Source organism: Parasteatoda tepidariorum, chromosome 3 (assembly GCF_043381705.1).
Source record: "Parasteatoda tepidariorum isolate YZ-2023 chromosome 3, CAS_Ptep_4.0, whole genome shotgun sequence".
NCBI lineage: Eukaryota > Metazoa > Arthropoda > Arachnida > Araneae > Theridiidae > Parasteatoda > Parasteatoda tepidariorum.
In genome coordinates, this window is record NC_092206.1 from 74,002,743 (window position 1) to 74,025,421 (window position 22,679).

Genomic DNA, 22,679 nt, shown 5'->3' on the forward strand with positions numbered 1-22,679 from the left:
CTAAATATTAATTTAACAATACTTGAAATATTAATTTAACAATGCTTAACTCTAAAATATGTATACCCTAATCTGCAAGTTTACCGATTGCTCTGCTTTAAAGTTATGCCTTTTCATGTCTTTTTTCGTTATTCTTAATGCAAATTTAAAAAATATTTAGCGATATCCCATATCCTTATATACACTACTGTTTGCATTAAGAATTATCACTTCCTAACCTAAATGTTTTCCTACCATTCAATCAGGGTTCAAGTTTTAATATCGTGATTGTGCTGGATTTAACTTTTATCTGATCATACTTAAATCTAGAATATTTATAAAACAAGAGGCTAGCAAAAATGTGTAAGAAATTATCTAATTTCTAGCAATTTGAAGGGAAAAAAATTGATAAAAAAGGTTTTTTTTTTCAAAAATGAAGGTAGAAAAAAGTGCCTCTTAATTGCAATAATTCAATACAAATGAATTTAAAAAGAAAAAAAATATATTTGAAATTACTGAGAATAAATACCATGCATAAACTTACCCCATGTATATAAACTTTTGTGTGTATATAAACTTAGCTTAATTTATATGCTTAAAAAACTGAACTTTAGATTCTTTAGACATTGAATTTAATTCAATTTTATGTCTCGCAACATGCATTGACGAGTTAACTATATTTCTCAAAGTATGTAAATACAAGCAGCTTGTAAAGTAGAACTCAGCACAATTTGCTACCATTTTGCCTTGGTTTAGTTCACCACATTGACCTAATTATGAAGGCTAATCGCAGGAAAAGATTATTTTTCAGAACACGTAGATAATATGAATAAGTTTCCAAATGAAAGAATTATTTTTGAGTAACCTTATGGATATTTAAATCTAGGGTGTGACTCTCATCCGAAACGTCCGCTCTTCAGTCATGCAAGAGGGACAATGGAAACATACAAAAATATAGATTATTACTCAATATTATACAGAAATACTCCTTAAGTGGGCGTGGCTACCCGACTCTCCCCTATAAATGAATTTGCACCCATGAATCAAAATTGGAATCGAAACTGCCTCTTGCAACTCAACTCGGGCATCCTCAGATTCATAGAGCTCAACTGAGGGGAGATACCCAGCTTTTAGAAAAAGACTCCTGGGTTCTTTTCCTGGTTCCAGTTGTTCATGACTATATTAAAAGGAGAGAGAGAAAAAAAAGCATGACATGCAAACTTTACAGTAAATACTAAAACTTTTTTTCTTACTTTCTTTAAAATCACTGTATCTCAGAGTCGGGAAATCCTGACTCTTCACAAAAACAATTTTATATCTGTCCCAACTTTTTACTCCAATTTAGTGGTTGCCGTTATATTTTTGTTAAAAGCGGTAAAAAGAAAAGATACTTATTAATTGCTGTCTTTTCTCTAGTCCCTGTTACAAACTGAAGAGTTAATTGAGTGAAGAGTCTGATTCTTGTTGCAAAGTGAGGTGAAGAGTTAATTTTAAAATAATTCATACTAATTTAAAACAAAGAGTTTGAATTAAATAATTAATAAAAATGAAAATAAACTATGAAAAATTAAAACTACACCATAGTATAAAATCTTTATTTGAATAATTGTTTCAATAAATATATAAAAAATAAAATGGAGCAATTATAAGCCCTGCTTTACAGTTGATAAATGTTTTTAAACAATAAATAATTGTTAGGGTGGGCACCACATATTACCAAAACGATCAGGAGCTTTTATATGAGGAATATCCCAAATCCATGGTTGATCTAAATTAAGTAATAAAATTATTATTACAAAAAATATAAATTTAAAAAGAAAAAAAAACAGATAGAATTAAGAAACAAAAATCATATAAAAGTGACTTGAACAAAATTTCAGATTAATGATATACATCTCAGAATATTTTTTTAAACTAAATTTATGCATACCCAGTTGGTTTTATGTATCTGGTAAAATTTGGACATATTACTCCTCCTATTATTACATTCATATAAAACAATTAATATTGTATAATTCAATAAGAAACAAAAATTTCACAAGAAGCAGTTTAAAGAAATTTATTGTACACTTAAATAAGTAAAAACATGCTTGCGTTTTTGAATTTTTTCTAATGAAATTTAAAATAAAATGTTTTTAAAAGAAATTTGAGATGACTGTTCGGACACAGAATGATTAACGTACAACCTTGCAATAAAATGAATACATTTGCAAATAGTGAACTTAATAATTATTTTTTTATACAATTTACCTAAATTTTTAACAGCATTAATTAATACATATTCTGTTAAACGTAGGATATTTTAAAAATATTGCTATAAAATGATGCCATATTAAATTAAAAAAATTTTAACTATTAGGCTTTAATTTTTAATCAACCGATAACTATAAACATAATTTATGCAAAATAATATCTCAGTACAATCTCAAACTTTTTGACACTCGGTGGGAAATTTTATCTTATATTCAATGTTGAGTAGAAGATTCATATGGCGGTTTTGCTGTCTTTATTATGCTACAATTCAATTTCCATATCAGAGTAATTTTAAATTCTCAAAAATAAAGTAACTCTTAGATCAAGCAACAAACAAGTATCAAATTTGCTAAGAAACCTCCCATGGCTAGTCTGACAGTAAAAGAACTTTAACCAGGCTGGTTGAAAATTGAATTTATTCATCTAAGGAATAAGCAACATGCTTTCTGGTAAAAATTGAGTTGAAAGTTGGGGATGTACATGCTTGTTTCCAATACAGAGGTAAATCAACTTATAGTGAAAATGAAATATTTCCATATTATAATTGTTTTTTGTTTTTTTTGTTTAATTATTTAAAAATAAAAAAAGGTCTTTTTGTTCTAAAATAAAAATTACCGACAAAAAACTTACAAATCACTTTTTATTAAAACAATTGGCTCGGTTTTTACAAGTGCTTTCATTTACAAGGAAATCAATCTTTAATGATGCATTAATTAATATTAGTATTGGAATAATGAATTATTTAGAAAATATTTGTGGTTTGGTTATCAGCATTGTACTTTTATAAATTTGCTGCACTTTCAAACCAAAAAAATAAAAAACATATAATTGCATTTATTTATTTGGTGAAAGTAAATTTTGAGAATAATACAGAAATATTATACTTATAAATTGCTATCTTCGAATTTTATTAATTATGCTTTTATTATCGTGAATTAAATATCATCGTAATTCACTATTTCTAATTTTGTACTTAACGATCATATTAATTTAGTAAAAATAGTTTTCAATATTAGGTTTCTTAATTAGAATGTCCTTCTCTTAAGCAGACACCTTGCGTTAGCAAACATATTTCTCTGTTCTGAAGGAGTTAAATTTGCCAGGGTTTCCTTGAATTAAAATTCTGCACCAAGAGTAAAATATGTTTTACCTTAACTAATAATTTCAGCTTGATAGTTAGGAAGCTGATGAAATACATGGATTTCTAATAATTCAATTTTTTTTAGAAATAATTTTAAGGTTACTATAAATCTGAATATAGTTCTGCCAAACATAAATAATTTTTACCTGGAGTGGGCATCCTGTAAAATTGGGCGAGTACCTGGTACCGGTCTTGAACTAAAAATGGTACACCTTGTATCAGGTAGTAAAATTGTTTTTTTGCAGAGTCTGGGTAATAATCAGATAGTGAAAATCTGGCTGGGTATCCAGCACACACGATTTTTCAATCCAGTAGCTTTCAATGACCCACTCTTCTGTTTTTCATTTTCTTAAGTAAAAATAAACTTGATTCTTGCCTCTTAAAAAAAATAAAATCTTTGCAAATTTTAAAAGAAATAAAAACTTGAATTATAATTGCGACTAACTAAAGCCAAGAGGAAAATCTCCAAAAAAGAGAGCAAGTCATTAAAAGCCAACAAATTCGAAATTAGCATCCGGTACATCTCTACTTAAGATGTATAATAAATTTGTTATTGTTTAATTTAATTTCAAAAAGTTACTTATAATATAAGCAAAGCTCATCTTATAATATCTCAAGAGGAATATTAATTTTTGTTACATAAAACAATGCCCCAGAAGATTTGTGTTTAAAGCAATGATCCTCAAAGGAATTTACTTTGTCAAGTAATTTATACCAACAGTTTATTTTAAGAAAGCTGTTGATATTAACTTCAAATATCGAGCAATAAGTGGAAAAATAGTAATTATAAGTGAGAGAAAAAGCATATTATCATAAACGAATTTTGTACAAAATATTCTTTTTGTACAACAGTTATTATGCAGCCCATATTTAAAATACCGAAAATGCCAAATTAAACTGTCAAAGTTTTTTTTTTAAACATTTCAATACTCGTACTTCACTTTGATAAATATTTCACTATAACTACAAACCAGTTTGCACTCTAGTAACAGAATAAAAATTGCAGTACCTTTCAATTCTAGAAACATTCTACCAACCAATATCATTCTTAAAGCCTACTAATTTTTTGTTAGATTATTTCTTAAAAAAAAATGAGTTGATAAAAGTTGTAGTTTACAGAAACGTGAGAGAAAAATTTATGTTCCAACAAATAGATCTTCTTAAAATATTGTAGTAAGTTCCTTTCTTAAATAAAATCTAAAATCTTGCTGCATACCCATACGCCCATTTATTAGTCTTCTAAAGTTGTAAAGCATGGATCACTAACTTATAAAAAAATAATTAAGTTACTTATAATTTTTAATCTCTTGAATATTAAATAATTAAGTTCATTTCAAAATTGTATAAACAAATATGGTTATAGTTATTATAAACATTAACAGAAAAAATAATTTAGTCCTATTTTTTAAAATGCACCTTTTTTATTTTACTTTGTATTAATATGTACAAAATAGTAAAAAAAGAGAAATAAATAAAAATTTGCACTATGTTGAAAAAAATAAATTCTAAAAAATTAAAATTTACTGCATAACATTTTTCTAATATTTAGCTAATTTCCAAAAACAGAATTCACAGAATATTTAAAATTATTTTACCATCTTTAGAGTATGGCTGTAATGGTATATCATAAGGAACTGGAAAAATATTACTAAAATTATTGCCCATTGGAGAAGAGAACACTTCTTTTCCCTAAAAAAAAATAAAGAATTATCACTAACTATAACTATTGAACATTTTTAAAAAACAAACATATTTGTTAAAGTAAATCTGTAAAATATATATTATATATATCTACATTAAAATAAAAAAATAAAGACAATTTTACTTACAAAATATTTTGGCAAGAAAAGAACACCTAATTCATACGATCTAATCATAAACTGAGAGCCTTTCTTTTCAAGTGCACCCCATGCAGCTTTGGATAAATTTGCACTAAAAAAAGTTCAAAACCTGAACATTAGTAAAACAAACATTTTTACGGAAACATATAGATTATTTCGAGGAGAAAAAATGTAGCAAGTTAATGATAGATAGAATTTTTATATTTATCATTTTACATAAATAGATTAAATTGTCTTGAAAGTTGAATGATAAAAGTAAACACCTAGCTGCCAATAATGAAAGTATTCTCTAATGAGACATGGAATCATATACTACATTATCAAAACATTAACGAATAAAAAGCTCGATTGAAGATTTTGATTTTGCTAACAAACAATTTTTTCTCTATCTTATTCAATGGAAAAACTGTAATAATTTTTGCAAAAATTTGCGAATTTAAACAATGAAATTTTCCAAAAATAAAGTTAGAAGTAGTTCGTTTTTAAAGTTAATTTAAAAAAAAAACTATGATATAAACTTTTTAAAAAAATATTATTTTATAAAGGCTACATTTATTTATCATTACATCAAGCAATCAAGAAAAACTCAAATTAAAAGTACTTTTCTTAAATGGTAAAATGTTTTTTCAATTAAAAAAGTAAGATGGCTATGAAAATTTAAACCTTAATTTTTAACAATATAAATAAATTTGCATTGTCGAATTTCAAAAATATTAGGAAATAGAATTTGAATAAATATAAATATATTAAGCAACAAAATACTGAAATATAAACATACCTAGTGACAAGAAACCATGCTATTTTCGCATTACTAGGAGAAACTCGTAGGTAAGTTTTTATATGAGGAGATGCTTCTGAACGCCCCAGCATTTCACTTTTCCAGATACTTTTAAACAAAAAGTGTAACATAATTTCTCAGAATGAGCAAAAACTTAAAAATTCATAAAATTTATGCATAGAAATAATTTGACATTTAGAGAATATTAATGAAGCAATGGAATAAAATACTTCATGGTTGACTTTTAGTTTTTTAAAAATCAGTATTTTATAAGAACTTAGGCTTTTACTTCTTTAAAACATCCAACTTCCTTGTTGTCAAAAGGAGGAAAACACCTAAATTTCTTAAGAAGAAAAAAAATTCTCAGCTATGGTGGAACTCAGATAATGTGAAACTAAAAAATTTTAATGATCCAAAGTTTCAGATAACAAAAGGTACATTTTTTAGCTAACAAGAAAAGATTATTTTATCATTAGGTAAATAATTGTAAAGAAAGTTTCATTGTCAAAAATAATGAAACATAATATGGTAGGGAGTAATAAATTATTAAACTATTAGTTATTGCATGTAGTACAAAAATAATAGTTTAATAAAAAATGGAATATTTCTGATTGCCTTATGAAGTTTTGGGGTTAATTAACTCTTAGAAAAAAACTCAAACTTTTTTCTGCCTTCTTTTGTACAAATGAAATTTGTTGTATTGAGAAGTTTTATATGACACACATAATGATGCCTGTCTCCAATATTTTTTTTTATTTCAGCACAATTTTATTTCTACACTCTTTTCTGAAGTCTAAAAAGTCACACAAATAATTTTTAAAAAGTAGTGAAAAACTTAAAAAATGCATCAAATTGCTTGACAACTTTTCTTAAATATCTACAATTAAAACTATTTTTAATTCATCTTTTTTTTCAAAAATTAGAAATTAAAACAGTCAAATTACAAATTATCCATAATTTCTTTAATTCATTTTGATTGCATACTTAAAAATATTAATACAAATCTTTGAATTATAGAAATTCGATTGTATGTAGTTAATACTCAATTTAATAATTTTATAAAACATATTTGATAGTGCATCTTTAATGTTCCATAAAGGTATGAAAATAGATCAATTGCTAGTTTTAATATTAGTTATTTTCATTTTTAAATAATTTTTTAAAGTTTCTTATTGAGTTATACCAACATTAATACTAAAAGTATATAACTCTATAGTTTTTTTATTTTATTTACTTTGATTTAATCTTTCCAATTTCTAAAATATGCAGTTTTAAATATTAAGTATTAAATAACTAGCATCATTTATAAGAGCTTTTAAGTCAAACATTAATAATACATACTCATAGTAAGTTACTTAATTCTTATATAGACAGACAAAGATTTTGAAACATTTTCAAATAAGCCTAAATACAATTTTCAGAATGAGAATTACATTTTATTACACTAAAAATTTCATTATACTACCAGCAAAAAGAGATAATAGCTAAAAACTCTGTAATATAAATTTTTTTAATTTTCTGCAAATATAGGATGTCACAAATGTTTCATGATTTCTTTCTCAGATCTTACATAGTAATATATAGTCTGAATGAAATAATATAAACTATAATCGAAAAGAATTTATCAAGATTCAAATAGCTTTGTATACATATACTACTTCAACTTACTGAAGAAAATCTTTCAAATAAGGTTGCTTCGTAGCTACTTTATAACTATAGGGCAAAGAGGCACCAGCTGGGTAACCTTCTAAACTTTTACGCACATTATTTTCAGTTGGATAAACCTAAAACAATAAGTCTTAACATCAATTTAACATTTATAAATAGTTATCATTAAAGTAAAAAAAGAAAAATCAAAAATTAAAATTTATTAATATTAACGCATTAAAATAATGAATTTTAATAATAATAACAAATATTAGCTTAATAAGAATAAATATTTACAAATTGAAATTTATGAAGTTAATACCAATTTAACTAAAATTTATTTAAACAATACAAAAAAGGTGCTTTTGCAATGATTGTTTCTTTGAGGACATTCTTAAATTTGAGCAGTTAAAATTGGTAGATTTACCTTGAAATTAATATAAACTTTAGAGTTAAACTAAAATATTTTCAATAACAATTCCATCTTAACTTAGTTTAAATTTAATAAACTGAGTTTAACGTGTGTTAAATTGATGTTTGACTAATTTGATTGCTAATTAAATTGGTGCTTAATTACAGTACTTTTTTTTTATTTAAAAAAAAACTTCGTACATTTGATGCAATTGTTAAAGATGGTGATGTTTGAAACAATATAATTGTTAAATCGAAGTTTTTTCTCCTAATATTAAAATAATAACTAATATTAGAATATAAACAAATTCCAGATTTACTATTTAAGAAATGAGTCAGTTTTCAAATTTTGAATAACTTACAAACAATTACTATAAAATTACTTATTATACAAAAAGTGTTTTAGTATGTCTTGCTTATTACAAAAATATTTCTATACGATATTTTGAGCTGCAAATATAGTATATTTTTAAAACAACATTTAATTTAGTTTTTTAATTAAAATTTGATATAAAATAATTTTTTTAATTAAGCTTTACTTTACGTAATTAATTAAGCTTTATTTTTATAGAAAATAATTATTTTGATAATAAATATAAATACATTATTGAATATATTGATAATATTTGGTTTAAGACAATGTTAGATAAGAACAATATTTTCTAGATGTTTGTAATAGCACAAATATGCTTTTTTCACTTATAAAAAGAAGAAAAAAAATGAAAAAAAGAAGGAAAAAAAAGATTGTCATTATCAGTTTTATACTGAAGCTATCTATTATAATCCCTTATTTTAATACTAAATAATATCAAGTGCTTAATTTTTATTTCTACTTAAGTGATAACGATATATTACATAGACAAATCATACTGTTAGTTTTAAAGAGTCGGGCATAAATAATAAACAAATAAAGTAGTATTTCAGTTGGGAAACACACAAATGAAATTGAGAAGCCAAATATACATTCTATTATCTGTCCTAAATAGTTTTTTTCCTAAGAAAAACAATTGTAATATAATGTTGCTCTTATCAAGTTAATAATCTTCACATTTGACAATATCTATATTTATCTATAATACATTTCAAGCAGTCCAGACCACTAGGAAAAAATGCATTGAAGAGAAACTTCTAAATGCGTTTTTATTAATTCATAACTTGAGATTACTATTTTTAAAAAAATATGAATTTTTCCTTATTAAAAAAAAATATCATGTTTAACTAACCAATTTTAGGGGGGCAGGCTGACTTATTAAAGATGAACCTTTTGTTGTTGATAAAGAAGTAGAGAATTCCCCAGTTAACCATTGGTCTGGTGAGGCGCCCAATGAACCAATGCTTGAAAACTGACCAATAAGTGGCCAATCAGGTTGCACAACTTCCCTGAGATTACCATTCAAATTAAGAACCTGTAAAAAAAATATTTATAACCAACAATTCATTAGGATACAAAATATTATTGAAAAAAAATTGTACAACAAAACTATAGAATTATCATCAACTTTTGTAGTCTCTAAAAATAATTGAATAACAGGCATACAACTCTTTAGAAAAACTCGAATTTATAAGGTAAAAATTTGAAAAGTTTGAATGTTCACAGTGTACTTTAACATATTTTTGATAATAATTAAAAAATTTCTACATGTATACATGCATATATAGATATTAATAGGCATTTAAAATTTATGATTAAAAATTTATGAATAAATATTTCTCTTACAACTAAAATCACTAGTTCTTCCATCAAATATTGTATTTGAAGTTTCCTGATATAAAACAAAAAATATGTGTTCAATAAATTTATTATAATATTTAAAAGCTCTAAATATAAATAATTTTCAAAAATGTTAAGGAACTTAATTTTTAAAAATATTTTCAAGTTAAATTAAAAGAAATGCTTATTCACTAGAAAGTGGAAATAACGAAATTATTTATTAGAGAAATATTTATTAAAATAACATCGATGACAAGAAAGATAAATGATAATACCATTAAATAAGTTTTTATAAGATATGATTGACCTTATTTGCTTCAAAAAATACTTTATAGTTAAAAGAAAAATGGGAGAAAATTTTTTTTGACCAGGCAATTTAATAAATAGCCATATTATAAAATTATTTTTTTATTTTCTATTCTGAAATTTTGCTTATTTTTTAATAAAAATTATATTTTTCGTTCATTTTTTAATAAAAATTACATTATTATTAAAAATTAAATATTATATTTTTTGGGTTAAAAATATTATTTTAAAGTACATGCTAATAAACTGTGAAAAATTTGAAAGTATGGTATGAACCAAAACTGTTTCTCATTGTTGTCAGTGTATTATTATTGGACAAAAACATCATGCAACAAGATTCTTAATTAACTATCAGAAAATGAGACTAGGAAACTTTTGGCTGTCATTAACACAAAATTAATAAAACTTATAATGGTTAATGGTCAATACCTGTAAATTATTTATTTCCTATTTAACTGCATATTTATTGTGTTTCACTGTGATAATAGAGATACCACTTTGATAATAGAGATACTGTATTAAGTTAATGTTAAAAATCATTGTCACAATACAATTGCTTAAAATTTGTTTTAGCTATCTTCAACGATTTTAAACAATCAAACAGTTTATATTTAACTTATTTTGTTATTTTAGCCATTTTTGTTTCTTATGACAAACTTATTGAATAATAAATGGTAAATAATAATGCTAGTGCAAATAGTTAATTTATTCTCTGAAAAGTTATATGTTTATATTTAGCTTTATTATATATTTTATATGAAACTCTGTACAATTAACAAAGCAATATAAAAAAATTATAATAAAATAATTCATTAAAATTGCAAAGAATTATGAGGAATAAACTTTTTGCACTATTGTTAAGCAATATTTTTGGTGAAAAACATGTAATGTTTTTTCACTGATAGAAAAATAATTAAGAATTTAAAAAACAAGCTTGAGAAAAATACTAAAAATCGTGCAAAAAAATAAAATAAATAAATAAAATAAAATATTTTAAAATCTTATCCTAAGAAATTGGGAACAAAATCCATGAATAAAACATTTGGTATTTTTTATGCAATTTATTTTTAATTTTGATTTATGAATCTGTTTATTGTTATGAAACAAAAATGATTGTGAAGCAATTATGGAGGTTAGCAAGCATGGACTGAACCCCATATTTTTCAGGAAGCATGGATACAAATTTATCCTACACTTTATTACATGGAACATCAATTTTAAATGAATCCCTTACTTTTCGCAATTTTAGGTGACCATAAGATGTTTTCTTTGACCCAATATGACGGCCAGGAACAGATCCAATTAGAAACACACTAAAAGAACATAATATTTAACGAAACTATTATATACAACATTTAAGCATTGTAATTTAATGTAAATTACTTTAATAATTTAATTTTCAAATATTAATCACTATAAAGCAGCAATTAAGAAACAAACAGTAGTAAAGATGGAATATAAATGAATGAAAACAAATAATAATCAACACAAAAAATAAGTTGCTTTTATTTTAATTACAAATATAAACATAGTAAAAAAAATAATATAACTTAGAATTTAAAAATTTTATGTTTATGGGAATGAAAATCTACTAACTATCAAATCTTAACCAAGTTTGATTTCTTGTAACAAATTCATAAGATATAAAAGGCATATTGCGAAAAAAAATTAAGCACTTAATTAATAAAAATATTTGAATATAATTTAATCGAAAAAAAAACAAGAGCAAGTTTTATAAAAGAATACCCTTTTAATTAAATAAAATACCAAGCTATTTGGATGCATTAAAGAACTTTAATGAGTAAATAAATAATGAATGAATTAAAAAAAACATGTGAAAAATTCAGAACAGAATTTGAATAAAAATTGTGTAATGAAATATTGTTGCAGTAAAATAAAAAATAAAAATCAATATTTTGCAGCTAAATCAACAATATAATTAAAATTGAAAACCATACCAAAATTTACTATATTTATAATGAATTAAAAAGTATTAGACAACCACATCAAGTTATAATTTATATAACTATTAAATGCATCAATTTGACAAATTGAGAAACAAAAGCAAGAAGATGACTAATAGTTTTAAGTCATAAGTTTTAAGAAATCACAGGCATTCAGTAACAACAGTAGGCATATAGTCAATAATTCTTCAAGTAATAATTTCTTAATGCATTTTTGTCACAAATTTGATATCCTAAAAAACACTGTTATAATTATTTAAAGCAAACTGAACAAGGATAAATGTTATGAGTCTGTGAATATGAAAAATGCAAAATTTAAAATAGCATTTTTGAGACAATTACAAATAAAGAAAATTTTCATGAATCCTCATCAATTTCAACTCATGAAATGTGAAATCAAGAAAGAGATTAATCTTTCTGTAGATTTTAGAAAATTTAAGAAATAGTTTTAGTTGTCTGTGAAACTGAGAGAAATATAATGTGATTGTGTACTTTAAAGTCTCCTTCCTCAAAAATTATAAAAAATATTTCTTTCTTTTCTTTTTTTTTGTCTTTTTTTGAAAAAAAAATAAAGAAACTTAATTTTTTACATCAGAGAACACTTACATAATTTTAGTGCAGAAAAAAATTTAACAAAGTAACTGCATTGAGTTAAACAAGAATTCTCTCAAGTAATAAAAAAAAAAACACATTTGACATAAAACAAAACTATATATTCAGAAAAGTTCAGATGATTTAAAGATTGATTTAATAAAGGTTAATATAATTTAATGTGGAAAAAAAGAGCTTAGAGGATATATAAGAACTTTGATACTGTGTATACTAACTTTACTTTGGAAAAATTATGTTTCTTTATTATTTGGCACCATTCATTCAATTCTGGAGCTTCATAGGCATTGATGTATTCTAAGAGATCCGCTTTAAAGCTTGTAGGAGATTCACCACTTTCAGAATTCATACACTCAGGCAGCACTGGACTCATCCATATTCTTTGGGAAAATAAATACATTTAGCCAAAAAATTTATGTAAAAAAAGGGAAAAAAAAGAGATTGTAATATAAAATAACATGAAAAATATGAAATTATGTTTGATTAAACAAGTGTTTGTTTAATAATTTTAAAAGTCAGACTTATGCATTTCTCTTCATTTTTAAAAATGTGGTCTTTATTTAAAAATAAAAAGCTAAACGTTTTTTCATGCTTTTACTAGAATATATGAAGACTAAGAGTCTCAGACCACCATTACTGGAAGAAGTCATAGCACAAATTGATTAAACTTAAAGACAAAAGCACTGACACTATTCCGTTTGAGTTAATAAAATATGGTGGAGAGGAAACTACTAAAGTATTTGATTTAATACAAGAAATATGGGAACATAAAATAATATACCTGAGAAATGGAAAATGAGCAAAACCTGTGTAATATATAAGAAAGGAGATATACTTGACTGCTTTAACTATAAAGGAATCAGCTTGCACTGTACAAGTTCTAAAGTATTCTCAAACATTCTATTCCACAGATTTTCTGCACTTATGGAGAAAAAAAACAGTCAGAGATCATCAAAATAGATTTTGAAAGGGAATATCCTCCACAGAACAGATATTCAATATTTGACAGATTATGATAAAGACAAAAGAATTTGGTACTGATACACACCACCTCTTTTTTAACTTTAAAACCATTTTAACTTAAAACCATAATATTCATAAAATTTAAGGGCAGAAATAAATGTTTTGTATTAATGTGTAAGCATTTATGAAAATTCTATATTAACTTGTTTCATGTGTACATGCTAAATTTGGCAATTGCAATCTTACTAATACAAGATCATTGGAAATACAATACTAATGTTAGTGAAAGTTCAATACATAGCTAATTAATTTAGATAATTAAGGTCACTAGATATTTGCAACATCTTAACATTTTAATTTGTCTAAGTAACTAGTTTTTTTATAAAAAATTGTCAGAAATAAATGCATACTCATGCAAAACATTTAAAGTATTAAAATAAATGCATACATCTGCAAAATTATTTAAAAACGGAAAAAAAGTAATTGCTTTTAAATAAACTAATAAATTTTTATTTTCAAAGTATTCTTTTTAAGTAAAGATGTTCTTACACTTTTATTTGTATACAAAAATCATATCTATTAGAATTCTATCTTTAATACCTAAGACTCTCATACAGATTTTATAAGATCACAAATTAAAATAGTTTTTAACACAATTGTGCATCTATGCTTCAGCATTTTATGCTATTAATGAAACTTAATTTTACTTCTTAAAATTTTACTTCATCAGTTAATATTTACATAGTAAAATATTATTGATAAGAATTTATAGGTGTTCATATTACCCTTGAGTTCTTTGGTACCAATCACTGTCTACAATATTGGATGTATGAATAACAATTCTGAATCCATTTTTATATAAAAGAAACATCATTTTCCTAAAAAGTGCAAACATTGTATCAACAAAAAATAAAATATTTAGAGTCATAAAATACATATTTAATATAATAAAAATAAAGTTTTAAAACTTTTACCTACGTGTGATGTGTTCCAAAAGGTATATTTAGTTTTGCCTGTGGATATCAATGGAAAGAAAAATATCAGCAAGCAGTTTGAACCAGAATAAAAATTATGTGATGATTAAGTGTAATGAAAATTAATATTTTTTCCGAACATTAAAATTTTAACATCAAATAATAATAACTACAATGAAAAATAAACAAATATTATTAAGTTAATATGAAAAATAAGACAGCAATAACAAGATTTGATAATAAAAAAGAAGAAAAGTAAGAATAACTAAGACAGTTTTTAAAAGAAATTCAGCATTGGTTCATAAATTTGGTTCATTTTTGGGTTTATTCTAATAAAGCTTTAATAAAAAGTAAATTTATTTTAAAATTCGATACACATTTTATTATCAAACTCCTGCATTATCCTTTAGAACACTAATGACTGCAAACAATTTTACACAAAGATGTTGAAGCTTTTAGAAACATACAAAATGCATATATTAAAATCTATCATTCAAATGATAAATGAATGAAATAAGTACAAGATTTAAAAGTTTAATTTCAATTTTAAACTTTAATTTAAATTTAATTAAAGTAAATTACTTTTTATATGATAGGGAAAAAAACTGAAGGAAATAGAAAGAAATATATCAAATCGGCAATAAATACTAACTTGGCAAAACTTAACATTTGAAAAATCAGCACCTGATTTCTCTAATGAACTTTTAGACGTTCTTTGCTCTCCATGTACAATTGTTAGTGGACATTTCCTATAAATAGAAAATAAAACATATGAAACAGCTGCAAAATCAAGAAATAAAACATAAATGTATAGGTAAAATAGACTGGGAACACAAGTAAAAATATTCAATTTATGTGTTAAATATAAATTAAATTTTGAGATATTGTATAAAAAAATGAATAAAAAAAAATTTTAGAAGAGTAATTTCAAAATAGAAATTCTACCCATAACTTTACTAAATTCACTTAAATAATTTTTTAAATAAAAAAATAACTAAGAGAAAAGCCTTCCAAACAGATATAAGCAAACAGTCATCAAATAGCAGATATGAGCAAACAGTCATAAGCAAAGTTATCATCTAGAAATGTAAGGAAATGAAATATGGACATGCTACAGAAAATATCAGTAGGAAAAAAATATGGAAGTAAAGAAATATTGTTAGTTATACAATAACAGGTTGACAAAAACGAACTTCCTGAGAATTCCAGAGTAAAATTATAAATATTTTTACAAATTTTAGTGACTTAAATTAGGGTAATGTTAATCGTAAAATTGTTAATTATATATATTGCTATATATATATTTGATATGTTTAGAATTTATCGTAAATGCATTTACAGCAATTTTACAGAAATGTTAAAAATTTACAATGAATTTACAGAAATATGTTACCAATTTACAGTACAATTCTTTGAAGTAAAATTGTTAATTTCTTTAATTTAAACTTGTTCATAATTTTGTACCTTAAGTTTTTATGGCATTTAACAAAATTACATTGAAATAAATAAAATTATTTTATTAATTGTTTATAATCTATCAATTAATGAATAATCAATGAATTTCCAGAGTTTATTGTTAATTAATTTAAAAAATTCCATGCCTACTCCACTTTCAGATTACCACCTTGTACAGTTAAAAAGTAAAACACCCCATAAATTAATGTACACTCAGTAAGTAAAAAATGTGAAGAACTTAATTTCAATGTCTTAAAATGTGAAGAACTTAATTTTAATGTCTTAAAAGGTGAAGAACTTAACACTCTCAACTGTTACAACCTTTTGAAACATACACTGTAAAAATACTGACAATATCATTAAATGCAAGTTGTCGTATAAAGTTAATATATTGGTTTTAAAAGGAGTAAGATTTTGAAAAATACTTATAAATTAAATTATGCTCTCAAGCATTAAATTAAAAAGTAATTTAAAACTGGGAGCTCATTTAAACACACAGTAGCCTCTAATAACTAAAATTATTTTAAATCTATATTTTTAATTTCAAAACATTTTTCAGATTTATAAAGAAAACTACTACCAATTCATACCTGTATTCTTCAGGATACTGTTTCATAAGCCAACGCACATCAAACATATAGTTAAACTGGAAATGGAGATAACAAACGTAAAAAAACAGTGTGCATTTCCTTACGGCACTTAAAGAATCTAACAACATTAAATCTTAAAGAATGATTTGCAAAATTATTAAATAATAAATATCAAAATTATTAAAAAACAATAAGCACACACATTATATAGATATATATCTGTGTGTGTGCAATATAAAAACCTAACAACTTTTTGATTAATTCTTTGTTTAATTTTCTTTCCTAATTCATCATTTTAAACATTTGATTTTCTACAATTATTAATTCTTATTCTGTTAAAAATATATTCAAAACAGCAAATGCTTACATTTTTTTAAAAATAATTATCATAAAAAGGTTTTCCATTACGGAAGCAAAAAATTGTCACCTCAATGAAGAAACATCCTTAGTATATAATGCTCACAATATTAATGTAATTAAATAAAGAGTGTTGTGATTTTCCCTTGCCTACACCTGCCTTAATTACCAGCTTCCGCTCGATTACATTTTATGTATGTATAATTTAATTATCAATAAAGTATTATACTTACTTGAGCTGAAGAAATCAATGGACCTCCATCTTTTAAAGATAATATATCTAAATATTAAAAACATTTAACTTTATTTTAAAAAAAGGTACACAGCATGCTGTTTCTTTAGTAATAAAATAAGTTAAACAATAAATTCATTTAAAGAAATAATTGTTGACTAATAAACTAAATTGCATTAGTAAAATACAGAATTTCATTTTTTGTATTTTGCAGTTTATTTATCTACTTTAAATTAAGAAACAACAAATTAAAAAGATAACTGAATATTTTAAAGCATTGTAATATTACTTGGTAATTATTAAGCTTATATTGCTTTTTATAAATATCTCAAACCATTTTGTTGAAAAACAATTCTGATTCATATAAAGCCTAATTATCATAAATGAAGAAATATAACTTTTTAGCACTCTCATGAATTAAATATTTAATTCAAAATCATTTAAAGTATAGCAGAAAGGTAAAATTATTCATTGCATGAAAATACAATTCCATATACCAATTATGTCAGGACTTCAAATTTTCACGTTTTGTGAAATTTACATCAAGTCAGCAATTGTATTACTATTTTAAATAATCTAAGGCAATAACCAATATTTGCAATTGCAATATTACTTTAAAAATCCAAAGAACTTGTAAATTTTTATGAGCTACTTTTGTAAAGAACTTATTTTCAATTATTTTCCTCATTATTTTAAAAGATTTTCTACAATAGAAACATACTAAAACATCACACATTTGTTTTAAAAATAATAAAACCAAAATAAAAAGTTACTCAATCTATGATTATATGAATAGAAAGCTATTATGAGTTCATTTTTTGCGTAAAACTTTGAATTAAATTTTCAAAAAATAAACACAAAGAAATTATTTCAGAAAAAAAAGCTTATAAAATTGCTCTTTTTTTTCTTTTTTTTTGTTGAAATATTCATTAAATTAGAATTACAAATACTGAAAAATAGATTTACCTTTAATATCAAAAGTCAATTTGTTGTTATATCTTTCAGGTATTCCATGAACTTTAGTAAGATAAAAATTGTAATCTAAACCACCTGGAGCAGCTGTCTTAACTTCTGCACTAAATCTCTTTTTAACTGATTTAGGATCTGCATTTAAAATAATAAATAAGTAAATAAAATGAATGAAAACAAGTAATTAAAGAATAACTCATGAAACAAAATTGTTGGGCTCTACTAGTCCATAAAATTTAGTAAGATAAAACTGGTAATGTAAACCACCTGAAGCAGCTGCTTTAACTTCTACTGCAGTAGATTTCTTTTTAGCTAGCTTAGGGTCTGCATCTAAAAAAAAAAAAAATGAAATAAATTGAATGAAAAAAAAATAATTTAAGCATAATTCATGTAAAAAAAGTTGTTTGGCTCCATTATTGTTTAATTTTAAAGATAGAAACAACACAAAAGCTCATTTTCTTCTTAGGTAAAGAAAATTCTTAAAGCTACTTCGAAAAATCCAAACAATTCTTCATTTTCACTAATACCCAGATTTTAATTACCTAAATAATCCCTTATAAATTACAAAAAATGTCATAAAAAAGTTTAAAAAATATACCCTTAGAATAAAAATCTTGCAAATAAACAAGAAGAATATCAATCAGAAATATGTATACACACAACCAGTGACAGAATTTACAGAGCACTGCAAGTGCAGTCTTATCTTCGAAGTCTTATCTTGCAGTCTTATCTGTGACTTCAAATTGGTCACGCAGAGATTATTATTGAAAAAAATTAAGCATAATCTAACAAGTGTAGTACAATTTGCAAATATAATAAAGATATACACAAAAACCTTATGTTGTTTAAGCTTAATTAGAATTTTATACAATTATACTTTAGCTTTGCTCAAAAGAAGAAGAAAAATAGATGCTTATACTAAGCTCAAAAATGAAATCAGAGAGAAAGGTTTAACTTGCAGATGATAATACTAAAATAAAATCAATTCATTTTAAAGAAAGAAATTAACAGAACTGTAAATTATGGTGACCTGATTTGTACCTAATCAAAGTTTTTTCAAATGAATCCATTATCATACTAATACAAGCAGAGGGTTTATACTAACTGGAGAATTGCAAAGTTGTTGCCGAGAGGAAGGATAAAAGCAGGTTTTAGGCAGGGAAAGAGGACACAACATTTAATTGATTATTATTAAAGAGAGAAAAATCATCCAAGTGACACAAAATCTAAGTGCTCCCCACGTGGCAGAGTCACAGCAACACAACGACATTGTCGCAAAACGTTACAGAGTTATTGCAAAAAGATTTTTTGTTTGGAAATTTTAAAAAATGTATTTCTCTTTTCTACAAAAATTTACACATAATATTTGGATCATGCATTTAAATAATCACTTCCTGACACACTCAATTTACCTCGATAGTATCATAAATCAATGTCTCGGAAGTTATTGATTTTCATATGGATTTTAAATATCCCGATACATTTCAAACAATATGGAAGATTCGAATCGTGCATTTGAGCATTTATTTTTAAATCAATAATTCTATCGAATTTTTCACATTTATTGCTATTGATTTCTCCATAGTTTTTAAATCCAATATTTTTTATACAATATATTTATTGCAACAACCTAATCTCGAAATGAAACAAGCATTTGAGGAGTCCAATTCGCGTGATTTCGTCATCGATTGGCAATTACTACTACACACTTGTTTCATGACGTTTAATTATTTTTTTTACTGTGATGATTATTCATAAAATGCGTAGAAGGAAATAATTTATTCGTTCCCCCCATCCAACAAAATGAGAGAATATCACCCATAATATTAGAATAAAAAATTATTACATGTTCAATTTAAAAAAATTATATAGTTTTTTTGTAAACACAGTGCTTTTATTATTTTAAATTAGTATCTAGTATCATATATATATATATATTTGTTATTACTTAAAGTAACTTGCAGAAAGATATTAGTGCTAGGGAGTTATGTCCCAGGTAGCTCAATAAAATTCTGCCACAGGGAGTGCTCCTCAATTTAAAAGTAACAAAAAATCTTTCAAAATAAATCTGTAATATGTAAATAAATCTGTGATATCTTAGGGAATAGGGTAAATTTGAGTAATTATAATTGGTCTATTAAATAGGTAGCGGGGAAAGATTGTTTCTCACAGTTCATAAAAGGAAAAATGTTAATTAATGCATACTTCAACTAAAAATAGATTAAAAGACAGAATGCGAATATTAAAGTGTGGAAAAGAGCATTCAGTTTTGAATAATAAATTTTTAAAAATATTTTGATAAAGAAATAATAATTTAGGCATACTTCAAAAAGATTACTTGAAGCTTTTTATGTTACATATATATAAATATACAGTAAAACCTCGATTTTTCTGCACTTATCATTATCATTTAAAAAACGCACGAAGTGGGAAAACTTAAATATAGGATAAAAAAATATGTAAGTATATTTTTTCAAAATTGACATTTAAGTGATGAACTATTAGAAAAAATTTGCAATTTTTACTTTCTCTTTGTTTGCAAATACAATTTTAACAATATATCTCTCAGCACTTGCTATTGTCCGCAAATTTAATTTTCGGTTTACATTTGCAAATAGATATTTTTTCAGAGTTTTAATGCTTTGAAACACTCTTGATTAGTTATGGGGTTTTATTAATCTCCATCGTTTTCATCACTATTATCTGAAGCAGACATTAAATCAGATATTGAAGGAATTAAAAAGAAAAGGGATGGGTGTTGAAATGAATAGATACTTTTCATCGAAATTCTTTAGCCAGGCATATTTATTCCAAAGGGCCAATGCTCTTGTTGTATCCTGAGAGGCCTGTTTCATTAAAACAATTTGTAATATATTTTAGTCTATTGTTCAACACTGCAGAAACCCAATTTAGAGCTTCTAGAACATTTATTTTTGTTTAGAAGAATCTTGCAGGTTATTGGAATCAAGAAGAAAAAAAAAATATTACCAAATCAGTAGTTTAAAGTAATGTTGAATTTCGCTAAAAGAGATTTCACTTGCAAATTTTACAATTTAAGCTCCAATACTTTACTGAAATACTTTTCCTGCGCTTTGCCCATCCCACCACTCATGGGATTGTGACTCAAGTGGTCTCTTTCACAGACAAAAGTACAATAAGATAAAATAAAAAGAACAAAAGAGCAGTTTTGAACTAATCTCTCTTCAAAAAAAAAAAAAGTTTGTGTGAGCTTTGTAGAGAAAAAATTATTTTGACCTGTTAAGTAAAACATATAAGACAGGATTTTCTTAAAAAGGGTAACGTAATATCCAGAAAAAATTAACATTATCGGTATAGAAAATCTTTATGGACCAGCAGAAAAATTACATAGGAAGCGAGATAACATACAAAACTGATATCCCAAAACCGGGGTTCCAATGCATATATATAAAATTGTATAATATATTGATGAACAAAGTACCAATTTACACACGAGTGACATTACAACAAGCTTTTAAATTAAGAACAAAAATTAAAAATTATTACATTTTAAGCTATAACAATTCTGCAACAGAAAAGCACATTACAATAAAATGTATACTAAAATACAAACCTTCATGACTAAAATTCTTGATGTGATCAGGATTTTTCCGATAACATTTTTTACCATACTGGCATTTAGGACGATTATCCCCTGATTCGATAGCTGTAAATTTCCTTTTATTTTGTTCAACTGTCACTTCATTATCAGAATCAGAATCTGAGATAGTATGCACTTTTTTATTGTTTGGTTTAACAAATGACGAGTTCTTTCTCTTCTTAGATTGCTCAATGATTTCCTGTAGTTCATCTGAATCAATTGTACGATCAGAATCACTGTTCATTTTTAAAAACTAATCTAAACCAAATACTCGGAGAAAAGTAGTATCAAATAACTGAAAATAAAAAAATAGGAAGAAAGAAGATAAAAACAAATGGATTTTTCAAAAGGAAACAATTCTCATGCTGTTTAATTTAAGTTATCAAAAATCTTAATAATTTTTTATGAAAATTGAAACCGTAAATGAAAACTAACATTTGAACTTTTGTTTTACCACACAACAGCTTTCATTACTTATATTTCAGCAAGCATATGCAATATGTTAAGAGATCATGAAGTAATTTTATGAACATCAATTATAAGATGTTAAAAGAACTACTTACCTAATTAATTTCACAAAAAATCGAAATATGAGAAAAAATAATTTCAATTATTTAATTATTATTAAATGAAAGTTAGAGATCAGAGAAAGTTAGTTTCTTGCAGGATACTGGTCAGAAGTCGTTAAAATTTGGCTATTATGTTAGCAAAGGTATCGATACGGAAATCTTTTCTATCAATTTTAAAAATAACTATTTGGTGCTATAATTACATACTAGCATTGGCATTTGAAACTACACACCTCACAAGGAGATTTTCCTGTTCGTACCTGCATCCAAAAAGTAGCCAAACTTAGGGATGTTTCTCGAAAGTGATCTGT

At 24.7% G+C, this 22,679-nt stretch overlaps 1 protein-coding gene across 1 annotated transcript; it reads right to left on the bottom strand.

Moving 5' to 3' along the window:
- Positions 1 to 1,560: 1,560 nt before the first annotated feature.
- On the bottom strand, positions 1,561 to 22,132 carry LOC107446018 (tyrosyl-DNA phosphodiesterase glaikit). The gene is made up of 16 exons (XM_043042078.2): positions 21,773 to 22,132; positions 18,448 to 18,510; positions 18,178 to 18,315; positions 17,213 to 17,259; positions 16,623 to 16,678; positions 15,230 to 15,326; positions 14,582 to 14,616; positions 14,389 to 14,481; positions 12,859 to 13,020; positions 11,302 to 11,380; positions 9,274 to 9,456; positions 7,661 to 7,776; positions 5,993 to 6,100; positions 5,203 to 5,305; positions 4,969 to 5,062; positions 1,561 to 1,747 (listed from the first exon to the last, which is right to left on the bottom strand). The coding sequence occupies exons 1-16, from the start codon at positions 22,041 to 22,043 to the stop codon at positions 1,674 to 1,676; spliced, it is 1,719 nt and encodes a 572-aa protein (XP_042898012.1). The 5' UTR covers positions 22,044 to 22,132; the 3' UTR covers positions 1,561 to 1,673.
- Positions 22,133 to 22,679: the final 547 nt, after the last annotated feature.

Excerpts from the sequence above, each read along its gene's own strand:
- LOC107446018 (XM_043042078.2), bottom strand. The coding sequence starts at position 22,043 with ATGAACAGTGATTCTGATCGTACAATTGATTCAGATGAACTACAGGAA. Across the intron at positions 18,511-21,772 it reads CAAGAATTTTAGTCATGAAG|ATGCAGACCCTAAGCTAGCT; the intron begins GTTTGTATTTTA and ends TTTTTTTTTTAG. Across the intron at positions 13,021-14,388 it reads TGGTACCAAAGAACTCAAGG|AATATGGATGAGTCCAGTGC; the intron begins GTAATATGAACA and ends ATTTTCCCAAAG.